This window comes from Rhea americana, unplaced genomic scaffold (genome assembly GCF_003343005.1).
Source record: "Rhea americana isolate MKP2758 unplaced genomic scaffold, rheAme1 scaffold_117, whole genome shotgun sequence".
In the NCBI taxonomy this organism is placed as follows: domain Eukaryota; kingdom Metazoa; phylum Chordata; class Aves; order Rheiformes; family Rheidae; genus Rhea; species Rhea americana.
Genome location: NW_028185228.1, coordinates 841,926 through 867,936, shown reverse-complemented (window position 1 = coordinate 867,936; position 26,011 = coordinate 841,926). Strand labels below are relative to the sequence as shown.

General features: G+C 39.9%; 1 protein-coding gene across 1 annotated transcript in view; it reads left to right on the top strand.

Annotated features, from left to right (window-relative positions):
- CEP85L (centrosomal protein 85L) overlaps positions 1–25,808 on the top strand; it is a gene marked incomplete at its 5' end in the record, with an annotated part of 99,922 nt that extends 74,114 nt beyond the window's left edge. The window contains 9 exons of the mRNA XM_085318747.1: positions 1,930–2,047; positions 5,079–5,255; positions 9,839–9,991; positions 10,268–10,422; positions 13,177–13,294; positions 13,603–13,653; positions 19,145–19,252; positions 19,637–19,850; positions 21,205–25,808. Of these exons, the coding sequence (XP_085174873.1) occupies positions 1,930–2,047; positions 5,079–5,255; positions 9,839–9,991; positions 10,268–10,422; positions 13,177–13,294; positions 13,603–13,653; positions 19,145–19,252; positions 19,637–19,850; positions 21,205–21,368 (1,258 nt within the window). The remainder of the gene's footprint in view (positions 1–1,929; positions 2,048–5,078; positions 5,256–9,838; positions 9,992–10,267; positions 10,423–13,176; positions 13,295–13,602; positions 13,654–19,144; positions 19,253–19,636; positions 19,851–21,204) is intronic.
- Between the last annotated feature and the right edge of the window lie 203 nt (positions 25,809–26,011).

The window sequence follows — 26,011 nt, the reverse complement described above, 5'->3', positions numbered from 1 at the left end:
AAAAAGATTTTTGATCATAGGTTAAGACATCTCATACTAAATGACTTTGCAATCTGTGACCAAGCATGCAACAAAATTCGTCAACACTTCATATTTTCTCATGCGATCACACAAACTGTTGAGCTCATTATATATGAGTCGTTACAAGTAAAACGCGTATTCCTTCTCCTAATCTTGACATCTACTTTTTCCAGAATGTTTGTAGCTTTGTAGTGCCATCACACAAAAAGACCCCAACCAGAACTGCATGTTATGAGTTGCATTGCATGAGTTGTTTTAAGATACTACAGAATCGCACTGTTTTCCCATTAATCTCAATTCTTATAGATGTAAAAATAAGGCAACATAAAAAGGTGAGTGTTTTTAGGGGTTTATCACTCTTTTACRTCACAGCTTAGAAGTTTACCTTCTAAAATATGTTCACTCTCTCTTTTTAAATAGTGAATTTCTCTTGTAAACCAAATGATTGGGAAACAGTCAGCTGATGGCTAGCTAGGATAACAGATACTCCCTTTAAATAGTTTCTTTTTTTATTTGTATTTCTCTTAAAATTTGCAATTGGCATCTTTTCAACTGATACATCTTTAGGGAAGTCTTTTACTACATTTCTCTTCTGCTTCATTTTATTGCTTGCCTCATGATAATATTTTCAAAATGTTCCCTGCACAAATACTGGTCTTGCTTTTTACTTTTAGAGGTGTTCTCTTGAAGTTCGCCTATGTTTGCCGTTCATCACCTCGTAGGTTTCTGGGTTTAATTCTCAGTTCAGCATCATTATTTTTAGAAAAGCAAATCATATTGCACATTTAGAGATGTTTTGAGAAACAATTTCATGCTTCCATGCAAATATCTCTTAGTATAAAGAAGACAGTAAAAACAAACCAAGGAAGTGAAATTAAAGGAGTACACAGAATTATTTTTTAAATTAATTGGCAAAGTAGCTATGTATGTTAATGATTTCTCATAGGTCAGTGAGACAACTCATCCTGTGCAGTTATTGATGTGCCCATTTCTTCATGAAGGATACAGCAAATCTCCAAGTCCTTATCTGTAGTATGACTTTGGTTGGAGTTGAGACCTGGCTTGTATTTGCTCTGTAGACATGCTAGTTCAAATTCGAATGTGATTTTAAGTGGTGATATAATTATTTCTGCTGTGCCCTGTCCAAGTGTTTGCTTTAAGAAGTTAATTTCTGGTTTAGTATGTAGTGTGACGCTTAACTCTAGCAGTAGGAAACATCTTATGTAAAGCGGTTGATTGAAAAGATCTTAAGGGGAGCAAAAAGCAAGTTTATGGGAAAGCTATGCTCTCCATATTATATAATGCCTTTTTCTTTTTAATTTCTTTCTGCTCCTCCTGATTTGTAAGTGTCTCAAGCCTGTGACAAAAGTTAGCTCTCGTGAAGAGAGAAGATGCAGAGCAGAGGTCCAAGAAAAATGGTGTATTTCATTTTCACAAACTTCTTCATGCTTGCATTTTTGGTTACGGGAGTAAATGAGGACAGAATTACTGTTTACCCCTCCTCCCCACCAAATTTTTTTTCAAATCATTTCTACGTGATTTATTTACTGTTCTCATTTGAAAATAGGCCATTTGGTATGTGTATGTTGTTGGAAAGTATGCTTAATGTGGAAGTTATGTGCAGCTATAGTTTAGTAGTTCATATCCTGGTAAGAGTCTGRTTCTAGAGTTAAACTAGATGAATTTCCTTCTGGCTGTAGTGGAGAAGGCCCATAGGTAATGAAGGTCCAGGATTATGAAATATCTAACGTGACTGTATGTAGTATTTTTTACTGCTTTATTTGACAACGTGGGCGAGAAAAAGTAGGTTGAACAGCACTGTTGCAGTATTCTCAAGTACCAATATTAAGACCTATGTTATCTCAATCTCTAGTACATTCTCTTTCTTTTCAAATCTGTGTATTACAGGCAAAAGCAGCAAATTAACAATTTACATCAGAAGATAAGGGAAAATGAGTTACGAGCTCAACATGCAAGATTGAGCCATCTTGTGAACTGTGAAGAACCTTACATGACTAATTTACAGGTAGGGTGGATGTTTTTCTGTTAGTGGGATGTTCCTGTATGCAGGAATTGACATCTGAAAGCATGYGTGCTATTTTTTGCAGGCCAAAATGCAGATTTTTTATGATTTATTGATGGATGTATAATTGWATAGCTGTAACTTGCATAGAAAAGAATATCCTATAAGTGTTATAATTACTCTATATTTGCAGAAGTCTAATTTATGTTAATATTCTGTACAGATTTGTTCTGAAACATGATAAAAACGGGGTAAGAATGAGGGATTGTAACAGCGTGCATGTAACCTAGGTATACAGGGATATTTTGAGAGGAAGTATTTCAGGAGGGGAATATTAGAAAACATCTGATTAAAGTTTTTTGAAGAGGAGAAAGAGGTAATCATAGAATCAGTAAGGTTGGAAGGGACCCCTGGAGATCATCTAGTCCAACCTCCCTGCTCAGCAGGGTCACTTAGAGCATGGTAGACAGGGTTGCATCCAAGCGGGCCTTGAAGATCTCCAGAGAAGGAGACTCYACCACCTCTCTGGGCAACCTGGTCCAGTGCTCAGTCACCCTCACAGGGAAGAAATTCCCCCTCAYGGTCAGGCGGAACTTCCTGTGCTTCAATTTCTGCCCATTGCCTCTTGTCCTGTCACACGGGACAGCTGAAAAGAGTTTGTCCCCGTCCCCTTGACACCCTCCCTTCAGGTACTTGTACACATTGCTAAGATCCCCCCTCAGTCTTCTCTTCCCCAGGCTGAAGAGGCCCAGTTCTCGCGGCCATTCCTCATAGGGGAGGTGCTCCAGCCCTCTGAKCATCTTTGTAGCCCTACGCTGGACTCTCTCCAGTAGCTCCATGTCTCTCTTGTCCTGGGGAGCCCAGAMCTGGACACAGGACTCGAGATGAGGCCTCCCCAGGGCTGAGTAGAGGRGCAGGATCACCTCCCTYGACCTGCTGGCAACACTCTTCCCAATGCATCACAGGATACCATTGGCCTTCTTGGCCACAAGGGCACATTGCTGGCTCATGGTCTACTTGTCATCCACCAGCACTCCCAGGTCCTTCTCTGCAGAGCTGCTCTCTGGAAGGTCAGCCCCCAGCTTGTACTGGTGCCTAGCGTTATTTTTCCCTAGGTGCAGGACTCTGCACTTGCCCTTGTTGAACCTCATGAGATTCCTCTCTGCCCAGCTCTCCAGCCTGTCCAGGTCTCTCTGAATGGCAGCACAGCCCTCAGGTGCTACTCAAAAGAAAGGGATGCTGGGGACATAGTATCCATAAAATAAGTGTAACAGATGTGAAAACTCAAATAGAGACTAGTAGAGCTCTTTTGCACAAGACACCTGAGCAGGGTATGGTTTAGTACTCCTAGGAAACATCTTAGTCTCAAAAGAAATATGTGATATTTTGGGCATATCTGTCCTAGTTTCAATCTAGCTAGCACAAATATCATTCAATCAATYCTCCATTTGAGGACTGTGGGTACTGTGCCTGTGATCCTATGCTAGTACACAGATTCCATCTCAGCACCCAGGAATATATAAAAGGATATGTGGAAAGCAAACATCCGAGGTAGATTTGCAAAGAAATAGTTCRTCTGTCTCTCTTTTATTACCTTTTATTTTTTGGTCACAAATACTGCACCAGAATCTCAGCTAACATGAAACARGTTGCCCAGAGAGGTTGTGGAGTCTCCTTCTCTGGAGATACTCAAAACTTGCCTGGAGGAGATCCTGTGCAATGTTCTCTAGGTGACCCTGCTTGAGCAGGGGGGGTTGGACTAGATGATTTTCAGAGATCCCTTCCAACCTCAACCATTCTGTGATACTTCTGCATAATGTTAATTATGGCTTTGGAATGGCACAGCTGTGCCACCAGTAAGGCTCTAATTTGTGTAGGGCAGGAGAGAAACTCAAGTGGAGCCACAATGTGAAGATATATATTCAGGAATTTTCTCAGACATATAGGAATGTGAAGTTTGGCTTTTGGTGCTTCCAGAAATTCTTTTATGAAATACTTTAATTCTGTCTAAATTGAGATTTTGAAACAATGTTGCAGAAATTTAAATTTTAGTGTACATATCTTAGTATACCCTAATACACGCTAAATAAAACAGTAGATTTTTTTCATCATTTGTAATCTAAAAAAATTTAAAAGTTTATAGTGGGTCTTAGGAGTTCTGCTTGATTTGTTTGCCTGCTTAAGGTAATTTTCAAATGAAAATCTCCTTTAACAGTTTGTATGGGTAAATTATAAGTAGGGATATTACATCCACTTTTCTGAAGGAATGTTATTAATTAAAAAGGACTGTCCAGATTAATTTCTTTACAAATACCAATTTATGTTATTAAAAGAATTTTGAACCTGAAAGTCTGGTGGGGTATATCTCAGGTTCTTTTTTATCCCTAGTGGAATAGATTTCTGCTTTGAGCTTGTCTCTCTGTGGGCAGTGGAAGCAGAAGAGTAATATCTTATTGCATGGAATGGAAAGCAGGAGAGTTTTGGTAGACAAGACAAGAAGGCAGGAGCTTTACCACTGTGTTGTCTCATGATACTCACTGCAACCTTCTACACCTCCATCGTAGCTCTAAAGTTTGACCAATATTAGCACTCTGCTTTAGAACAGACTGTGAGATTCAAGCATCTCCTGTTTTAGTATATTCATAGTCATTTTGCAGGCTGGTTTTCTTTTTATGGGCTTGTATGTTAATTCAGGGGCAGTAATTTGTTTTGAAAGCAGTTCTTCCTTGTTTGCCCACCCTTGCCCCCTTTTCTTACCCTCTTTTGAAGATACCTCTCTGCCTCCATTAATCTACAAGGGAAATAGCCCCACAATGTTAATTTGTATATATTGTTAATGCAGAGATGTCCAGCTTCTTTTCTGTTCCAAATATAAAGACTCCTGAAATACATGCTGTTGCCACATGTTTTAGCGTTTGAAAATCAAACTCCACCCTTCCTGGCAGTGGAAAAAGTGTTTTCTGCTGTGTTACTGAAGTAGACAGTGGTATTTGTGGGATCACTTGCATGATTATTTTATTTCTTTTTTTATAAGCAACCGCAGTATGAGAGCACATCATTGCAACCTCAGTTTTCAGAAAGATCAACATCGCAGCTTGAGGAGCTCGAGCGGAAGATTGCAGCAGCTGAGAATAAGGAATTACAACTCAGTGAATTTCTTAAGCAAATTTCAAACAAATCTAGTGAGGAGAAAAAGAAGATGGAAGAGAAAGTAAGTGTCTTTCATGTTTCAAGTTTCATTTTGATGCTGTTACAGCAGCAAATGTTTTGTTTGGTACGAAGCAACTTACTATGTTTGAATTGCTGGCATATTTTCAAAAGGTAGCTAAATTTTATCTGTGAYAGAAAAATTGGTAGCTATTGGTAGTAGGTATTGCAGCAAATAAAGCTGAGTCCTTAATACTAAATACTGATGTAATACTATATACTAATGTGATACTGACAAGAAGTGATGATCTATATTCATTTTCAGGCCTGGTGCTGACAGTTTTAAACATATATCAGTTAAACTTGTTTTCAAGAAAAGCTGCTCAACTCCAAGTCTAAAAATTTGCATAGTTAGATGTTCATTATAGTAAATTATTCATTATATATAAACAACTTGTAGGTTTTTTTTAAGCTGTTCAAAGTGAAATTTAATTTAGGACAAGGGAGGGGTCTTAGATAGCTGTGTACTTGAATTGTTTTGACAAAGAAGGCTCCTTTAGGAGCTGAAGCAATACCTAGGGTAGTTYTGAATGTCTTGACAGCCATCATTTCTAGCAGGTGAGTACATGCATTTGGGCAATAGTCCCTAACGTTTAGGGAGACCTCATTGCTGTTACTGTCTCCTTGATCACTGGGCCCTACTGCTAGGCTTAGATTTACCTTAATGCAGATGCAAGCAGTAGGAGCAGGAGGAGAGGATGGTGCCTCATCTACCTCAGCCTTCTGCCTACAGGTGGCACTGAGTCATGCCATTTCAGTATTAAGTGACAAGTGGGAAGCAAAAAAAGAAAGTATAGTTCATCTCATAAATTCTGCTTTCCCGTTCCCCTTGAGCCCTGCAGTCTGCCTTTCAGTAAAGGCAACAGTCAGGATAGGCAGAAGAAACGGTAAGAAATTGATTGCTGCTGCTTCCTCCCATGTGAGCATTCAATGTTTATGTTCCTCACTGTGGAAGAACTGCTGCTGGGAGTGGTGGCACTGGTGAGGGCCAGTGTGGCAGTGAGCAGCTGGCCAGATGCCCTCTAGTCAGGAGCCTCGTTCACTGTGTGGTCCAGCTTCGCTCCTCAAACCCCCATCCCTCCTGTACCCTGAGCAGGAGAGAGTGGGCAGAGAGGGAGAACATGCGTTTTGGTAGTCGAATTAGTGCCCTCTTATTTGAGGAAAGGCTGCAGAGGGAGGAAGGGCTCACGCCATGCTCCTGAGGGATGCAGCARGCTGGGTCCTGAGCAGCGGTGGGTGGTGAGCCTCGGCACGGCCGTCTCTGGAATCTCTCCACCGTGCTGACAGGGAGATCAGCCCAAAGCCAAAAGGGCATGGTGTCCCTGGGTGGTGATTGATGCTAGGGAACAAAAGATACTATTTTTGTACTGATCAAAGGGATTGTTGCTGATAGCTGTGCTAGGGTATTTCCAGGTGAAYGCCTGCCTTTTTGAAGAGGACAGGGTTTTTCAGCCCAAAGACAGGGTTTGGCTGGGCAGTGGGAAACACTAGAAAATTGAAGCAAATTAGCAGTCAGGTGAGCTTTGCCTGTAAGAGCCTGCCTAAAAGAACACATACAAATTCAGGTGAAGGTTGCTGGCATAAATTTTTAATTCTCTGGCTGCCCCATTTTTGCAAACAACATTGTCATTTCCTGTATTGGAGTTTGAACATGTGGCATTTAAATATAGCACACAGACGATAACTTTTTGGCAGTAAAGGACAAGCCATGGCTATTCTGGTGCAGGTGGAGGGAAAGAAAAAGGCATTCCTATTTGATTGGCCATGAGTTGTCAGTAGTGAGAGCTCCCTCATCTCAAAAACAGGATGCAGTGGAACTGGAAAAGGTTCAGATAAAAAACAACAAGGCAGATATCCTTCAGAAAATTGCAGGAGAAATGATCAAGTCTTTACTCTGGAGGAGAAATGACTTAAGGGGAGGRTGAGGGGAATCTGCAGAATCAGAAGTGGCAAGGGAGAGGTGGAGGGTGATCGGCTGTTCCCTGCATCTGCCTGTGAACAAGAACAAGCAAACATCACATGAAGCTTTTAGGAGCCATATACATAACCAGCAAAAGGAGTTGATGCTGATTCCTCATGTGAAGAGTTGCAAACCTGTAAAATGACTTTTCAAAGGCTGGTATGAATGCTAAGAGTATAGAGGGGCTTAAGGGAAGAGTAGGCAAGTTCACGGAAGTGCTCTCATTCTGAGTACACGGAGATCAGATCTCTCTCAGGGTAGTTCCCAAGCTGAGAAAACTGGAGTCTGGGAAAATATGCTTTCCCTGTTCTTTCACCGCTGTAGATATCTTTTTCTGGACACTGCTGGAGACGATTTACTAGCCAAGAGAGCCTCTTGGTCTGAAGTGCTGTGTCGTTTCTAACATTCGGTTGATGAGCATACTGCTTTCCTTTTCAGGAACTGCAGGGCCAGCAGAGATGGAAGTGCTGTGTGCTCATTGCTGACATCGTACCTGTCTTTGCCCCGTGCAGATATGGTACCGAGGGACTTTTTGTACCACCTGATGAATCATACAGGTGCCTAAATGAGAAGGCTTTTTCTGAGGCTCCTTGTATAGTCAGCATAGGGCTGAGGTGATTGCAATTTATTTAGGCTTCTGATGTGTATGAGGGTCTGAAAAAGATGTTCTCTTATGGCTAACTGGGAGCCTTGGTAGCTCCTTGCGACTTCCTAAGGTAGATACTGCAGTACCCTCTATGGTGGATTCTTCCTTTTCCCTATGCCAGGCATGTGTGTGCCTCTTGGCATCTCCAAATTTTGCAGCCCTCATTTAGTTCTGGGGCATTTCTTCTGAAAATTTGACTGCTGGGCTGGAAATGATTCAGCTCAGGCACTTGTACACTGCTGGCTCCTCATTCTTCCTCTGCTATGGATAATTATGAAGGACTTCTGTAAGGTGGCACTGATTGCCTGTAGCAGTGTTCTCCCATATGATTTCTGTGGCCTTGCTTTTAATATTTAATTGCTGGGAGGTGAGAGCTTTCCTGTTTTGTTCCTGCCCTGACAAAGTAGTCAGCAGTGTGTATGGACAGGGGGAAAAAACAAGCCCCAAAGCTTTTGTTCTTCTCAGTAGAGTGAACAAGAATGAATGAACAAACATTTTTAGTGTGGGAGTAGAGGGAGAGGATGAAAGGAGAATGAGGGTGATGCTGGGAGTTTTGAGGGAAAGGGAGGAATCCTTAGGCAAACATTCTAGCTAACAGAAGGAGAAAAGTTGCAGAGTCTGACTGCAGGAGAGGACCTTCAGGGTATATACGCAAGAGAAGAAGAAAAGATTTGGGAATAGTGCAATCTGTGTCCCAAAAGTACTGGAGTATTCGAACAGTCACACTCACCATCCTTAGTAGTACGTGAGGAAAAAAAGGGAAGGGACTCAAGTAGTGTAAGGGTCAGGCTCCTGGGAATTCTTGCACTGCAACATTGGCTTATGTGTGTCTATTTATACTGTTGTCTTAAGACTTCTGGCAGGCAGGGAGTTGCAGGGGAAGTAAATGCCTCTGAAGGATATTGTGGCAAAATATCAAGGCTGAATTGTAACTCTGCCTCAGTGGATGTGGGCTTTAGTTGAGCTTTGTCTAATCAGAAAGATTTTAGACCTGCATGAAAGCTCTGTTTGGTTTTGAGATCCTGATAGAAGATGAAAAAATTTCGAGTGTTTCGGCAATCCTAAGTTTTTTGGCCTATTTAGAAGACTGTTTCTGGAAAGTCTTTTTAGGTAGTATCAATTTAAACTTTTTTGTAGTCTCCATCACTAAGTTCTGACATTGACAGTGTCATACATTCATTTCTCAGTGAGATGCACGTCTCCAGCAACCAAAATAAAAATACATTTCAAGTTTACTCTAGTGACAAATGTTTGTTATCTGTGAATTATTACACACTGGTTGAAGAAAGAGAGTTTTCTATTAAATCAGAGCCTTATTTGAAAGTACTCTTTCCAGCTCCCTTCCTCTTTCTTAGTTCTAGGCAATAAAGCAAGTCGATATCAGGCATGCAAGTGTGTGTTTTCTGATTGGTTATTGTAGGATCATGACATTAAATTAAAAATATGCTTTTGCAAACTGTTGTACAATTAACATGCTTGTAGAAAAGCTGGTTTAAGAAAGCAGCTATTCCATTCTGATGTGCCCTTATGTAATTGTCAGATGGCATCAAGGTTAGATTTTTGGCTGCAGTTCTAGTTGGGTGAAGTTCTTGGGGCTCTTTGTTAATATGTTGTTCCTTAGGCAAAGGGAAGAGGTAGGAATAAATATTTCCTGATGATTTGTTGCACATGAACACCCACACTGAAAAGTTATATATTTTAAGCATTGAATTGGTACACTGTCAATTCCCAAGACACATGCTGTGCTCTAAGCAGAGGTGCAGTGACTGTGGTTTGAGACTGACCAACGGTTCAGTACAAGTCTGTGACTTGAATTTGTCAGGATGAAGCAGAATGAATCATTTTTTGGTTTTATGTTCTGCGGTAGCCATCCCTTACCTGTAGCTGTGAGTACAGTTCCTGCAGAATGACCAGCCTCTGGTTGCAAAGCACATTTATTTTCCATTGCAATAATCAAATATGTATTCTTTCTTTCTTCTAGCTTAAAACTAGAGACCGATACATTAACAGCCTAAAAAAGAAATGCCAGAAGGAGTCTGAACAAAATAAAGAAAAACAGAGACGAATTGAAACCTTAGAAAAGTACCTGGCTGACCTGCCAACGCTGGATGATATAGAAGGCCAGACTAAACAGGTAAGGTAAAAAGAGTTGATTTTACATTTTTAGAAATACATGTAAGCTCTGTAATGTCTACTGCCAAATGTTTTACTGTTTCAATATACATAATTTTTCTCATCTGTTTAGGAAGACAAGTATATGAATGTTTTAAAAAGCTATGTTAGGGCTGATCATACACAGATAAGTGAAGAGGGCCTAAGATTATACAGAAAGTAACTACAAGGCTGTGGTCTGCCACAAGCCCTTCTGTTAATGTGACATTGTATCTGACTAATAATTAATCTGTGTTAGCTGCAAATTATAGAAGAAAAGAACAAGCAACTCCAAGAAACTCTGACTGAGTTAGAAAAGAAGCTTGGAGAGGCCCGATCACAGTGCAGAGACAGAGAATTGCAACTGGTGTGTCAGAAGAAAAAAGAAAAAGAGCTGGTCACAACAGTGCAGAGGTATGAACTGTGTACTGAGATGGATGTACTTTCCCAGCTAATGTCAGGATCTCACTTTTTTTTTTTTTGCAGTCTTAATCTATTACAGTGCTAATGATTTTTCATGGCATAAATAATATTGCTGTGCAAAATGACAGTGTAATGTAATAGAAAATCCAACAAAGTGCCATTTRTATCAAGTGCCACAGAGAAAAGCCTATCTAGAAACTCTTTGCTATCTTCTTTTTTTTTAAAAAGATATGTACACTGCTGCAATGGCATCATGGACTRCTGCCAGGGAGAGGATGGAATAAACATGTGCAGCAAAGAAGCGCTGTATGGAAGCTGTCAGTATTCCTGTTTAGTAACTAATCCTGTCACGAACTGTAGAAAAGCTCCCTGGATATCAGCTGAAGGGAAAATCAGGGAAGGGTCAAAGATAAATTGTGGCTGTTTCTTACCTTTTCACTGAGGCTGGGGGATGTTTACAGGGAGATTTAACTGCAGGTGGTGTGCTGTCATTGAACTTGAATAATTATTTAAAAAAAAAAACCCAAACCAAAAAGGAATAGATATCCATGAAGAGATTCCAGGTGAGAGATTGAGACATTATTACTATGGTATATGTTAAATTAAGGGAACTATTTAAAGGCTTATTTTAAATAATAATAAAACAAAGAGAGAGCAGGGGGAATCACTTTTAATAATTTATGGGGTTGTTGCTACAGTTCAGTGTCCCTCAGTTGCGTAAATGTGCGTGCCATAGCAGTCTAAAAGTGTTTCCATGATGAAAGGCTAGCTGCTTGGGACACCTTGCCAGCCAAAGCATTGAACGCATTGTTTCCATCTTACAAGTGAAAGGCTTTTTTCTTCATGCCTCCATAATCTAGAGGGATCATTTTATCTTTTCTGAAAGCCTACGAAGAGTTGCCTCTGGTTTCTAAATTAGGCAACAGGATTAATGCTAATAAAATGTATTTTCTTTTTGAGAGAAGGTGAAGGTGAGCAGGCAAAAGCTCTAGCTACACCTAGGAGCTTAAATGAAGCTACAGAGGGTGTCAAGGTCGTGACTTCATATGGAAGCAGCTGGCAGAAGTGGCTTTATGCTCCCCCAGGACAAGCCAGTCCCAGAGGGCATGAAGGATACACTGTTAGGGCTTGTGCATCCAGTAGCCTGATAGCAGTGAGGCTGCCACAGCTCCATATCCCCAGGTCCAGACAGTAGTGAGGGCATATATTGCCAGTAGGTACCCATATGCGCGCACACACACACACACATGTATACAGCACATATGTACATATGCATCTGACCAGTTACCTGATCATTGTGGAGAGACAAACGCAGCATGCAGACAGCACTGACAGTTTCACCCTGTTCCCCTCTCTGGCTGATCAGGTGAAAGATCTGTTAGTGGGACATGTTTATATATAAATATACATACATATGTACAACATGGATCTATCTAGCAGCTGGACTGAGATATCTGATCCACCCAGTGGTGGTGCCTGCACATACGAGCCCCAAGGCTTGCAGCCTCAGTCCAGCTGCTGGTATAGACCACACAAAAGCATACATGCCACATATACAAGTGGGTCTCAGTCAGCCCCCAAACTGCAGTGGCTCCCTGGCAGTTGGCTGGGACTCCCTGGTCCCTCTCATAGCCAACTGCCTCCATGATGTCACTCTGGGAGCCACACACAGACCCCTGGCTCCCAGGTGACTTCACCTACCCACCAGATGGTGCAGCTTGATGTTCATTAGCAATCACACCCTCACTCGCATCCTTCACTTGCTCCAGTTGCTGGCACTGCAGACATGGGGCACTCAYCTGTGGTGCCATTCCAGTCGCTGGTGCTTAATTTCAGTCACTCTGATCTTTCCAGTTGCTGGGCCCCTGGGTCTGGCTCYGGTTGCTGGCACTCAGACCTTCACACACACAGAATAGTGAGTCCCTCACCCAGGAAAATAGTTAGAAAAGGAGAATGAGGATAAGAAGATCGGCTGAACTGCACTAATGAGGTGCTGGRTATGACCAGACAAACATATTAACCAGCCCTGTTTACACAGAACTGATGCCTTTTATCGACATATCTCTCTATTTTCCCATGTTCTTTCATGATAAACCCACCTTGATCCCTCCCTTTCTCCACCTTTGTTTCTTTCCTGGAACATCCCATAATAGATCTTGCACAGTCCCAAGGTATTCTTCCCCTGCATCCCCAGTGCATCCCGTGACCTGAGGCAATGACTTCCCCACACTGTGCAGGGGGCCCAGGGGAGACAGCTCCTACTGACCTGTGGTGCTGGGTTTCACTCTTAGTCCAAAGGGCTGAGCCAGCCCTGAAGGAGCCAGGACAGGAGATTGTTTCTGTGACTGGTTGTTACTGGGGCTTCCTGCCCTGCCAGTGTGTTTCTGAGCTCCCGCGTGTGTGTGGAGAGAGGACTTTTATGGGCTGAGCTGCTCCTGCACTGGACCTGCGAGTAGCTGGGGCAGGATATGATAGGGGTCCCATACCTGCTATTGCTCCTTTGAGCTCCCCTGCGGGTGTGCACAGGTGAGCTTTTTATCACATAACCTAATACAGACCAGCAGGGAAGGATTTTGTATCATTCATCTGCTACTGATTTGCTCATTCACAAGGCTGGATTCTGCTTTGTACAGTTTTATGGTGTCGGTTGGAAGACAGTGCAGTTTTCTAATTTGTCACTAGAACACAGTGCACTTTTGGTTTCTGTCAGTACACTTAATTCTTTCTTTCTTTCATGCTGAACAGCTTGCAGCAGAAAGTAGAAAAATGCCTGGAAGATGGTATTCGCCTTCCCATGTTGGACACAAAACAGCTTCAGAATGAGAATGAATGTCTCAAAGAAAAGAATGAGAAAGCCAGTAAGGTTAGTCTGCAAATTAGCTTTTGGTGGCATCTTTAACTTTCAGTCCTACATTTCTTACTTTTTATTTAAGAATAACTGTTTCACTGAGGAATTTTCCATTTGATGCTAATTCAGTTTTCTTTTGAATACCTATCTGTTTCTGGTCTGTGCATTTATTCTCCATGAATTTCCAGTTATGTGAGAATAAAATTCTCTTGTCACTTACGTTTTCAAAGAGTGGCCGTTTGAAACCTATGGCTACACATCTGTTAGTTGGTTTTAAAAGGGTGCTGAAGAGATTCAAACCTTTTYTCAATTTTATTTTCCAGGTCATAGACAATCAACAAAATCAGATAGCTGGGTTGATTTTAGACTTACAGGTAAGGAAGAGAATATGTTTTGGTATTTTCAAGTGTGAGAACTGCCTCTTTAAATAATGGTCAAGTCTCCCATCAAACACTGGGGTTCAGATACTTATCCAGAGAACAAAAAGTACATTGATCGTAAGATTCAGTACAGAGGTCCCTAGCAGATCTGGATGCCTTTTTAAACCACACTGCTTCATCTCACACAGTTAGGCAGGTCCCTGTTCAGCTGGTTTCTGACAGTTGCTCGTTTAGGTACCTTAACTCTCTTGATGGATCTTGGGTACCTAGCTTGGAGCCAAGGATTTCTCAAGACAGGTTACTAGGAGTCAGTTGCAGCCCTGTAGATCGGATTAACACACCAAGCTCCTGATTCTGACACTTGACACCAGTRTTTGTTGTGGAGAAAAGGAAACATGAAACAGGCTATAGGGAAGAAGGTATATCTGGTCCTGGCAAAAGCTGAGCATTTGGAAAAAAAAATAATAGTAGAACATTTATTTCAGCAGTTATTCAATTCAGATATGATGAATTTTAGTTTCTCCATTCTTCTACTAGATTAGCATTTGTCTCCGTGTTTCTCACTTCTGCCCTCCAGCAAAATTGAAGTTACAGGGCTGTGCCTAGAAGGTGAAGAAGGTGCTTCTGCTTCAGCTGTATGTGCTGTATGCTTGGGTGAATAGCAAAATAATAGTAAACCAGCCAGCTCAATGCCTGCCCCTTCAGCAGTGGGCAGGAGTGCTCTCTGGAGCTGGAATCCAAATAATGGACAGATACAGAGCTGCTTGCATAACACTTTCTTAGCGAATATACTTTCTTACTTCCACTTTACACGCTGGAACTAAATCTGCTTATTTGCAGGTATGGAAAGTAAGTCATCTTCCGTTCATTCCTTTTTCTAACATGCAGGTAAAAAACTGCCATTCAAAAGAAGCCTGGTACCTGCTGACAACCATATTATTCCTTAATTAAACCACGTTGTATTAAATAMATCAGTATAGAAGCAGTAGGGGAATTTTAATTTGCAATGTAATGTGCATCTGTTACCTGAAAAGCAAAATCAGTCATTTAACTTTCTCTAGTTTTGAAGAAGGCAAAGTTTATCGAATTGTTTTCATGAAACAGGTGAAAAAATTGCCTATGACTCAAGCAAATGTAGTTCTGTATCTTTAATAATTCAAAAAAAAAAGTAGCAAATTGGACTCCATTACCTTTCTCAGGTTCTCTTGCCTTCTCTGTAGTTAAGATTATTTTGTTGAAATATACACAGATTGCCTGCATGCATCTCTCACATCCTGAGTTTTTTCCTATTTCCTAAATTTCCTGATCTCTTGCTCTACATCAAATTTATTTTGAGGCTTTTTAAAATGTTAGTCAGTTTTGTGCGCATTTATACAGAGAGCTGCTTTGGTGCTTAGAGTCTGAAATGACTTTAGGGGGCTGATGTTGGGAAATGCTAAGTAGGAGAGGAGTGACAGATTCTGAATGGAGTAATGTTCTGTTCTCCAGGACTTTCTCTTACCTTTCCCTATTTTGATGCATTTGTTTAAGGTCAAAAATAAGATTTGAATGTGACGTTAGCCCTCGAGTTAGTTGTAGACTGTCACGGTTTCTTTGTGTCCTTGATTTCTTTCCTCATCGTGTTCCCCGACAATCATTGGAAATAAGTTCGTTGAAAATTGATAGCCCTCATCAGGAGGGAGATACAATTTATCTTCAGCTCAGATGATCTTTCTTTACTCCATCTCTTCAGCCACATTTTGCAGTTATGCTTTAGTATGTGTTCCCAGTCATTGTTTCCAGCTTGCATCCTGAAAACAAATTCTGCTTCAAACAGCGCTGCTTCGAGCGGTACTGGTTTCTGTTTGCTTTTAAGCACAATGGAGTGATTTTGATCTTCCTTGGTATGTTGTATAGTTTTGCTTGGTTGGTTTGTTTTCCTGAGTGTGAAGGGCTCAGCTAAGCTGGTAAGCTCATWTGCTGCTTCAGAATTTTAAGTTCATAGTAGCATAAAATTAGGGTTGCATAGATAGATATGCTTTTAGAAATAAACATCGATTTCCACTTTCAATAGTTACTGTTAAATGATGCTACTCATGAGCTGAGTATGTTCATATTTGGAATATTCTGGAAGATGTTTTTGGAGTAATCTGCACAGCAGTGTAAATTTAGTGACGAACGTAATTCTGAAAATACACTGAGGAAGGTAACACTTCTAAACCTGTCCTCCCTGCCACTTTCCCCTCCTAAGGAGGACTGCACAGTCAAATCTTTAATGTCTGGTATTGACACAAGTATAAAGCATGCACCTGGTACTGGTAGCAGTAATACAGTTGTTATAACTGAGGCTCAGGATGTCACTGGACTTCATGAAGGAGGAATGCACGAAGGATTATTAAAATTTCAAGATGCTTGAAAGCTGAGAGGRTATTTTAGAGACTTGTTCTCCTTTTCCTCCCTAAACATATTCTTTTTGGCTGTTGCCGCAGGGAGAGGATACTGAGCTAGATGGACCTTCAATCTGACCCAGTATGACCGTATTTTCCAGCAGACACTGTTCAAGAGAAAAAAAAAAATAAAAGACTATTCAACAATCACTGCAGATTATACTCATCTGCAAGCACTACAAAGGAAATGCATCAAGCARAGCTGTTTCCTCCTTTCTCCTGGCACAGCAGGTTTCCTTTGACATAGAGCAGAGCCCGTTTTCTTCCTTCCCTTCCTCCCCACTCTAACAGGAAGTTGTGTTTTCTGCTGCAACTTATCTTTAGAATGCAGGTTATCTTGACACTTCCTTTCTAGATGTTTGGCGTGGCTGAGTGCATGAGAATAGTTTAAATACAAATAGTCATTTGAGTTCTACTCAGTGATTTTTATTACTTACATAAAAATAAAGCTTTTTATCCAGATTAAGTGTCTAAATTCTAACACCTTTGTTTTCCAGATTTGCAAAGGGTATGAAAAACTACTGATTTTTTGCTGCTTTGAAGTGTTGAGCTGAGTATGTTAGGAAGTTGTTTGTCAAGGCTTCACAACTCCTTTGTGTGGCCAGACCATTAATAATTCCATTTACTATTTGCCCTACCTTCCTTCTCAGTACTCCCAGCGTTCTTTTCAGCACTTGTGATTCTTGTAGCTGGCAAGTCAAATACATCATTGACAGAGTGTGAAGGAAGGCTTGTGTATGGTATAAGGCAGATGTACATACAGGCATAGGCTCCATATGTTGTACGATTCACAGTATTAGTGCCCTGAAAATCCCATTTTTTCATACAGTTAAGGAGTACTTCACATAGTATGAAGGTTGTTTTTGTTTGTTTTTTTGTTTTTAACCAAAGCTTAATTGTTTTCTTAAGCCCCCAAACTGAGTTTGGCAGTTTGCTGTGGTTCTGTCAAGTGGTGAGCTTGTTTCTTTTTTGTCCTCTTTGCGTGTGTGTGTGTGTGTGTGTGTGTGTGAATAGAAACACGGACACACACTCACTCACTCCCCTTTGAATGAGCTGTAGAATGAGAATGCAGCAACTTAAGCATATCTTATACTAAAGAGTGACTTGACCTTTCAATAGCACTTTATTTAAACTACCGGTTAGATTTCCCTGTAAGAGTTTTCAGCTTTGGAAGATCAATCTCTAGGTTTCTACCTGCAGAGATTCAAGAAAAACATTCTTCCCAGACAAGGCTGTTCTGTAAAGTGAGCTCTGCTGGTTTGTGAAATGCTCCTTCCTGTTGCTGCCGTTGCGATCTCTAGTATCACTGAATGGAAGGGTAGAATCAAAATTGTGCCGAAGCATGCAGCTTTGTTACCAGTGCTCTAACTGTATTTTGAGCAAGATAAAATTGGATTTACATTGTATAATTGAAACTGGGTAACAGGTTTTACGTATTAATGTACTGCTGAATTAGGGATGTGGAGGACACTTCATGTACTCTAGTAGTACAGCGTCAGATTTCTGAATGATACAGTTAACAAAAGAGGATTTTTATTTGGTTATCTCTTCATGAAAAGTTGAAAATATCTCTATGGTATAAAGCACCTGGAGTTTATATAATCAGTTTCATTGTTRCTAGATCAGATTAGATAGACTGAATATTCCTTTTCTGAATTTTGCCAAATGACCTTGAAATGCATATATGCAGATACAAAAGCCAAGTAGCAAAATACATCTGTTTGCTTTTGACAGCAAAGACAAAACCATGATCACATTGAGTTCACCCCAAAAATTCAAGTGGAAATATGTAATGATTTCTGAGCTTCAGCTCTGTGGGTGAAAATTAGAAATCCAGTGTAAGAATAAAATACAGTTCATTCCTTTAATCTGGAATAGTCAAACTCCATTGCAATTCAGTGCTTTAAGCCTTTAATAGATGCCACATCACTTTGAGAAGTAGGATTATCCTTATCTTACTAGAAAGTAAAATACAATACAATCACATTGGAACACAATTAAGTATAGTGAAGCTTTAGACGTAGCAGTTGCATATGTTATTCAAAGTAATAAATTCATGAGCATTGTGATTCTCTCAAAGCATATGCCTCAGGTGAGCTGTCCGATACTCCCAAAACCTAGTGCAACTGATGSTAAAATGTGTTATAGCTGGGCTTTGCGCAGCTTGAAGGAGAAGCTTCAGAGTAGTTCAGTCAGTTGCAGCAGGAAGACTTGAAGAGGGAAATTGGCCACAGCTGATTGCAGCATTGCTAGGTTTGGGTTATTGCTGAGATTGGTCTGGAAGTCAAACATAAAACRCTCCAAGACTTAAGTAGAAGAGAATCCTAGAAACATTCTGTTGATTTTATTACTGACGAAAATAATTATTCTGTCTGCTAAAATTATACTATCAACTACAAGTAAGTTACCTGCTGTTGTTACTGAACACGGTTGGAGATATGCTGAGCGTTGTGATTGATCTTGTATGTGAATGGTTTTAAGTGGAGGTCACTGCTCTGTTATCGCCTGGCAAGGACTTTCTTCTCAGTTGTATAGCAAATTCACCAGGTGAATTCTGTGTTGTGAAAGGTTGTAGGAACCCATGGCACAGTATTCATGGAAAATAAAGATGAAAAAAACTTTAGTTGTAACTCAGTAATTACACAAATGGAGTTTAGTTGTCATTAATGTCCTTCTTATTTCAAGTGAAGTTATGTGAATAGAATAAACAGTACTGCGTGGTTATTTTAGACTTCATATGTTCCTTGTTAGAGCAGCATTTTGCATGAGTGTTTTTGTTTATGAACTGATACTGCTTGTTTAAAGGGTTTGGAGATATTTAGAATASTTACGTTAGCATGTAGTTATGCTAGCTATTGCTTCAGCAGGTGGAACATAGTAGAAAATAAATGAGGAATTAATGCAAAGATAAATATAAATGCAAAATATATAAATACATATAAATGCAAAAATAAATAACATTTAGGAACTTACTGAGGGTGCATTTTTTATCAGTGCAGTATGAAAATACATACAGTATAAAAATTTAAAATCATCACCTATGTTTTCATTTGATTTAGTCTATGCAAGAGAAGCTTTTGCAAGAAAAGCTGGCAGTTCAGAAGATGACAAATGAGCTTGAAGAAAAAGAAAAGAATATAGAGCAATTAAATAGAACTCTCTTTGAAGTAAGTAAAACCCCTTCAAAACCAAACCCCAAACCAGACCAGCAAGGAAAAACCTTGTAGAACATGATTATGACAGCTCATAGAAGGGCTCTATGAGCTTAATACATACTTACTCATGCTAGGTGCTGTGCAGATGCAATAGATACCATCTCTACCTCAAAAAATGAGCATTTCTAGTGCCAAGGCCAGTAAACGGTGGACCCATAGAATAGACAGTTGAGTGAAAGCTGGTTAAATATTATGCTTTGGAGTCTAGAGAAATATTGATGCTATGTATTTAATAAACAATAAATAAATTTTTATTTAATGTTTGTGGTTTGAAACAGAAAACTTTTTGCTATACTATATGCTGCAAATTAACTTTTTCTTGTCTCTTTCACGAAGAACCAAAGATTGGTGGAAGAGAACGCCTCTCTGAAGGAACAAATACGGCAGGTGGAACAGGCTAGGCAGCCGGTCTCTGAGAAGATGCCCATAGCAGACCAGTTGTTCAAGGAAATGTCCCACTGTTTGCATGACTTGAAAGCACTGTGCAGTATTCTTACCCAGAGAGCTCAGGGCAAGGAGCCCAACCTTTCCTTACTGCTGGGAATCAGATGTAAGTGATGCTGTCATTCTAATGATTACTTGTGTTTGACACAGAAGAATAACAGTTTAGCTAAGTGGTGCTCAGACTTASCAGCTGAGCTTACAGGCCACAGTCTGCCCCTTGCTGTGCCTCTGAAGCAGTTGTGCAGGAGCTGTACTGGAGCTCCCTGGAAACACTGGGCTGCTAATTACATAAGAGTGCACAGGTCCTGGTCAGCTCCAAGGACAGAAGGTAGTCAACTGGCTGTTCCCAGTCATGGATGTACTCACCCTGTTAGAAGGGAAAGGTGCATACTGAGAAGCCTGTCCCTCCTGAGACGCACTGCAATCTCCTTGCGGGCTGATAGATGTTTTCTGCCAAACATGTTCTGATCCAGAGGCTCGTAAGTGGGCCTGAGATAGATGCTTCAAGTATGTTTTTGTTTTAAAGGCTTTGGGCTCAAGTGATGGAGGGCGTATACACCTACAGCATGAATATCTGTGGGTGTGTGTTTCTGGGATGGGTATGTGTGTATTAAATTATTGCCTGCCTGACTRCCAGGCAACTCCATCTTGAGTACTGCTAATCACACATCTTGTCTTTTGGACTTACTCAGCTGTTTAACCTGGAGATGAAGAGCACATCCTAAAGCTAGTCAAACAAAAATTTAGTGTAATGAGTTTGTGTTAAGGGGGTTTTCTTCTTCTTTTAACAAGATCACAAAAGAATTACTTTTTTTTTTTACCTGAATATATCAAATACTGTTTTCTGCATGTTTATTAGAACTAATTAGATAGACTTGTGGCTGAACTAGACCTTCAGCAAAGTAGAAAGGGGAAAATACATTGTCCAGTGCAGAAAAACTACTACACACCACACTTATCTGCACTGCAACCCCTTGGGGTATTGGGGGGTGCAGCATGTGACAGTCTTATAGTCCATGAGACCATCGTCAATGAGCAGGATAAATAGTGCATGTGTATACATCTGTAGTACTATTCCATAATTGTACATGACCTTTTTTCCTGAATCCTCTTGTCCCTCTTTTTTGAGTGGCTAGATAGCACTGAAACCTCCAGCCTGACTGTTCTGCCCAGTTTCTTCATCTTAGCACTGTTGTTGAGAGCYGCTGGCAAGCCTAGATCTCAGTGCAGACAGAAAAGCCCATCTTTCAGAGAACCAGTAATAGGTTCTGAATTGGCTTTAAATTCACACAGTACCATGCTTTGGTGGGTTTTCATCATGCTAGGGCATAATTTGTCTTGATGTAATTAAATTAAAATGTCGTATCTTGCTACCATGCCATTTTAAGAGGGGCTGACGAGTGTTTCACAAAGCACTGTTGTTAGAGTAAACTTTTAACTGTGGGGTTTGTTTCTCACAGCACTGAGCTGTTCAGCTGAAGAGAATGAAAATTACTACAGCACAGAAACTCTGTCGAAGAAGCTCTTGGATGTTTGCCAGTTACGCAAGGATATTGATGAATTAAGGACTATAATGTCGGACCGTTATGCTCAGGACATGGGGGACAATTGCATTACTCAATGACAACATTTCATCTAGCAGCAAATGACTTATTAAACGTTGCTGTGTCACAGGTCTTTGCATTTCTATTAAGGAGCCATATTGGAAGACTGCAAATAGAGCTGCACATGCATATCTGTGAGGATTGGGCATATTTAATCTTGGGAGTCGGGTGGGGAGGGGAGAGTCATTGGTTGAGTAGAGTGGTGCAAGCTACAAGAAATATTTCTCCAAACTACTGAATGTAGGAACAAGCTGTGAAGAATGTTTCAGTTGGATACTTTGTTTCCTTCATTAGGACTCATTTTATTACTTCATGGGGTTTCTGGAATGAGAGCRTCAAAATCACCATGTTGCTACTACTGTCCTTGCCATTCAAACCTTGCTGGAGGAATCATCAGTATTCTGAAACTGGAGAAAAGGGTAAAAGGACMTAGAGCTCTGTGTGGTGAAGCCAGAGGTTTCAGTGACTGCACTTCATTCTAGGAATTGCAGTTGGGATAAGCGTAGAGCACTGCAAAAAGTAGCTACTCTTTAGATCACCTAAAGAATTTGATAGAGGAAAACTGTTATTTTCAGTAATGGATCACTAGTATRCTTTCTCAGTAGCAAAATCAAAAACAAGTTTCAACTTCATGTGTGTGAAATTCATCACATTTAGGACTATCAAATCTGTGCGCTGCTTTAAGAAGCTTCAAAAGTACAAAGTCTGTCACAAACCCAGGGAGGARAAAAAAAATCGTGGCATAGGATGTAGCTATCAGAAAGAGTAGACTGTATTTCAGTGTTTGTACAGTACTTTTTTTTCTCAATATCCATTTTAAAATGTGGTCAGTCTATATATGCAAGTTCCTTTCGCAGAAGGCCCCTGATGAGGTGGTGAGCAACCTCAACCATTTTTGAATAGAGYTACGAAATGGGCATTTGATGCTTTTTGCAAAAATCAGAGCTCAAGACAGAATGTTTCTACTTACCAGTGTTGAATACCAAGTTATCTGAAGACTGCAAAACTTTCCACATTGTTTTGGATTTCTCAATTGCTCCATATTTGTAAGAATGGATTCCATTTAAAAAAAAAAAAAAAAATGATGATGATGATAAGAACATGTTCCATAGTTTATTCAGCAAGTGTCACTTGGCAGAGCTATCCTGCTCCTGTGGGACACCTGGAATACCAGCCCCTCACCTTCCTGGAACAACGTGGAAAGTTAGCTGAACAGTTGTGTGTGGTGTAAAATAGTATTTTACTGAAGGAAACAAAAGCCCACAAAGAGCAAAACCACTCTTAAATCACGTTATTAAGAAAAAATGTGAGCACCAACTATATGTGATATTTAAAGAAAGTTTGGAGTGGCTGAGGTGAAGGAGTCAGCTGGTCAGCTGCCCTGTGGTGTTGGTAACAGCGGAAGTCTCCGTTAGAAAGCATAACGGTTAGGACTAAKTAAACAGAGTAAAATTCATGTAATGAATTAGTATCTTCGGTTTTCTGATGATATCTAATAGCAAAAAAGCATCTAGCAATGTAGACAAAAGTTACCAATGTTTAACTTGGCAGTGTTCACTTTCTGTTCCGTGTTAAACAGTTACTGTTAATGTTCCTTTTATATTTTAGTGATTTAAAAAAAATTTTTTTTGATGTTTTTTCTTCTTTTTAACTCTATGGACTTATTTATTCGACAGTATTCTCTATCATGAACCTACACCTGGACTAACCTGTGAAAAAATATTGTTACTATTTCTGTTACTGTTTCGTGGTATTTTCAGGTAGATGAACCTGACTGATCCACCTCCTTGCAAGCACTAAAAACAGTGTCTAAATGTAATCTCAAGTGAAATTCCCTTCAAGGGAAAAAAGGAGGCTGTATATTTTTAGTGTCTAAACACTGCTCTTTCTGTAGTTCTGAAGATACACCTTCGTACTAGTGCAAAACAGAAAACCARGATCTTTGCACAAATAGACTTTCCCCGTTTCCTGTGCCTCTAACAGGACTGGCTTTTGTAACTGAAGCCTCAGTATTTTTAACAGCCAGTTCCTTTGATATAGTTTGTTGTTCTTGACCCTACAGTGAAGTAGTAGGTTCCCAGTTCATGGCATCTTTCTCTAATACCAGAAATTCAACAACAGAATTTCAAATAGTAACTTAAAAGTATTAGGGAGGGAGGAAACACCTAGGCCGCACATTATTTCCTTAGATGAAAATGTTATATTTATAAAAACTACCAAGCAACACATGCTTCTAAATTTTGTGGACATAATGAGTCTAATAGAGTGATTAGGAAGGAATGGGATGTTTTTTTGGAGTCCTTTTCTGTCAGTTTGTGTTATTAAGCTGTTCATTTGACTGGTGTGCCTCCACTGTCCCACCTCTCAAATGGCAGTACTGTATGGCAGAGTTGAGATTAGTAATTTAATATTTGCAAAGCACTTCGGGAGCTTTTTTGCTCTTTAAGTATTGAAATTCCCTCAGGAAAGAGGTCCCATTTTAGTTGTAATACTTGGATTGCAATGCTACAATCTTCTTGCATTTTTAAATTTTTATTGAAGAATCTGTAATATTTATGTTGACTTTAAAGCACTTGATTTTAAAGCACCCTGAATTTATCTGCCTAAGTCATATTAAAAATAGGGAGGTAAATAATGGATGTATGAGCCAAAGATACAGATTACCAACTGAATATATACATTGATACAGTATTTTATTTAAATTCTTAAAATTTGGCTGTTGTAGTGGTAGCAATTGCTATATATGCATCACTTTATGGATGCCTCTAAATGGAATAAGCTTTGTCTAGGATATGCATGATTGTTTAATTGGTTAAAAAGTAGTGTGCGTGTGTGGTCTCATTCAGCGTATTTAATATACAGTTGATTAATGAATGTTAACATTGGAATTGCTTAGATTTAGTCATGACAACTTTTTGCTGTAGCTGTTAGACAATCTCAAGGGCTGAAAAGCAACCGCTAATGAATGGATACTGTACAGTTCTGTCTGTCAGCAAATTTGTACAGGATTTTTTTTGTATAGCTTCAGATTAAATTTATACAATCCTTTAGAAGATACTTACAGTAATTAACTACTGTATTCAAGAATGTATTTTGAAAAAGACTCAGAAAGTAACTGTCTTCGAACAAGCTATAGATGATGCTATGTATTTGCTATATAGGAGTAATGCAGCGCAATTGTATAAACTTGGTTTAGGTTCCTAGCCTCACCTGTGTAGCTTTATAGTGCGATAATTCTGTGAAATTAAGTTTGCTATAACCACCCACTCAGACATCAGCATCTTAAAACTGCCARTAATTGCAGTCATGCAGTAATTGCAAGAGCCAAAGTGATTTTATCTTTTTCACTTCAGAAGGTTTCTTTCCTTCCTTTGGCCTTGCTGCCTGCTTTTGTTTCAGATGCTTTTCTTGGCTGCTTGCAGGTTGGGAGCACGAGGAAAGAAAGGAAAATGCTTCCTCCGCTCCTGCTGCCCTTGCACTGGGAGCTCCAGCACGCTGCTGTGTACCAGCATGGGCTTAGTTTTCTGCAGTTTTCCTGTCCTTACCAGTGTTCTTATATAGGTGGAGTTACGTCTCTAACTTGGCTCTTCTGCCTAATCTAATGGGTTCTGTCATGAGTGGGGAAAAGATCTTTTGAATTAATCTGCATTCTTAGATTGAAAAGAAGTTAATGGATATTGAAAAGAAGTTAATGGATATTATGTAAAGAGATCACTTACTCTGGTAGCTCATTAGCAATATTAATTTGACAGCTGCATACCTTTGTGCCTTTTTTGCCCGAAGTAAATGTATATTCCCTGTGAACTTCAGATAAGTTGTTAGAATGTCAATGACTGCACCTTGTTTCCCTCTTGCCTGCCGATACTTTGTTTATAGGCTTTTGCAGTAAGGACTCTTGCATAATGTCTAGAAATACAAGTACTTAAAGTAGGTACTAGGCATACACTTTTGATGTTAGGCTGGTTGTAGTATGCAGCTTTTTTGAATATGAAGTGTGAGCAGGAAACTCAAATCATAGTGTGTTGATTTTGTGTATATTAATTACAGTATATCATTAGTTCAGTGGGGAGGAGTGTTTGGAGCTAACTTTTAAAAGCACAGCTGACATATGTACTGGATCAGTCCCTAAAGACTGGTAGTTTTGTAAATTGAGTTCAATTTTTGAACTGCTCAGAATACCTCACATGTAAATAGAGTTGTCATGACTTAATCAAAACGTGTTCATTGTAAAAAGCAAAGGAGCCACTGGCTGGCTCAGCTTAGGCTTGTTGTTCTTGCCTCTTTTTGTAATTTTTTTTAAAGTAGGGTTTACAGCTAGAATTTTGAATGCCAAAGTTCTATTTATTAAATAATAATAAAAGTTTTCATTGTTAATGACTGGTATTTTTCCACTGGAATTTGTTTGTTGATGTTTGGGATTTGTATCCACAGAGCAAAAATAAATTTTGTTACAAAACTGATTTTATTGTTCTGTTTGTCCAATATCTGGTATGTAACGGAAGGGACCAAAGCTAGACAATGGCTGGAGACAAGAAATGCAGTGTGAAAGAATCATAGAATSAGTAAGGTTGGAAGGGACCTCTGGAGATCATCTAGTCCAACCTCCCTGCTCAGCAGGGTCACCTAGAGCATGTTACAGAGGGTTGCATCCAGGYGGGCCTTG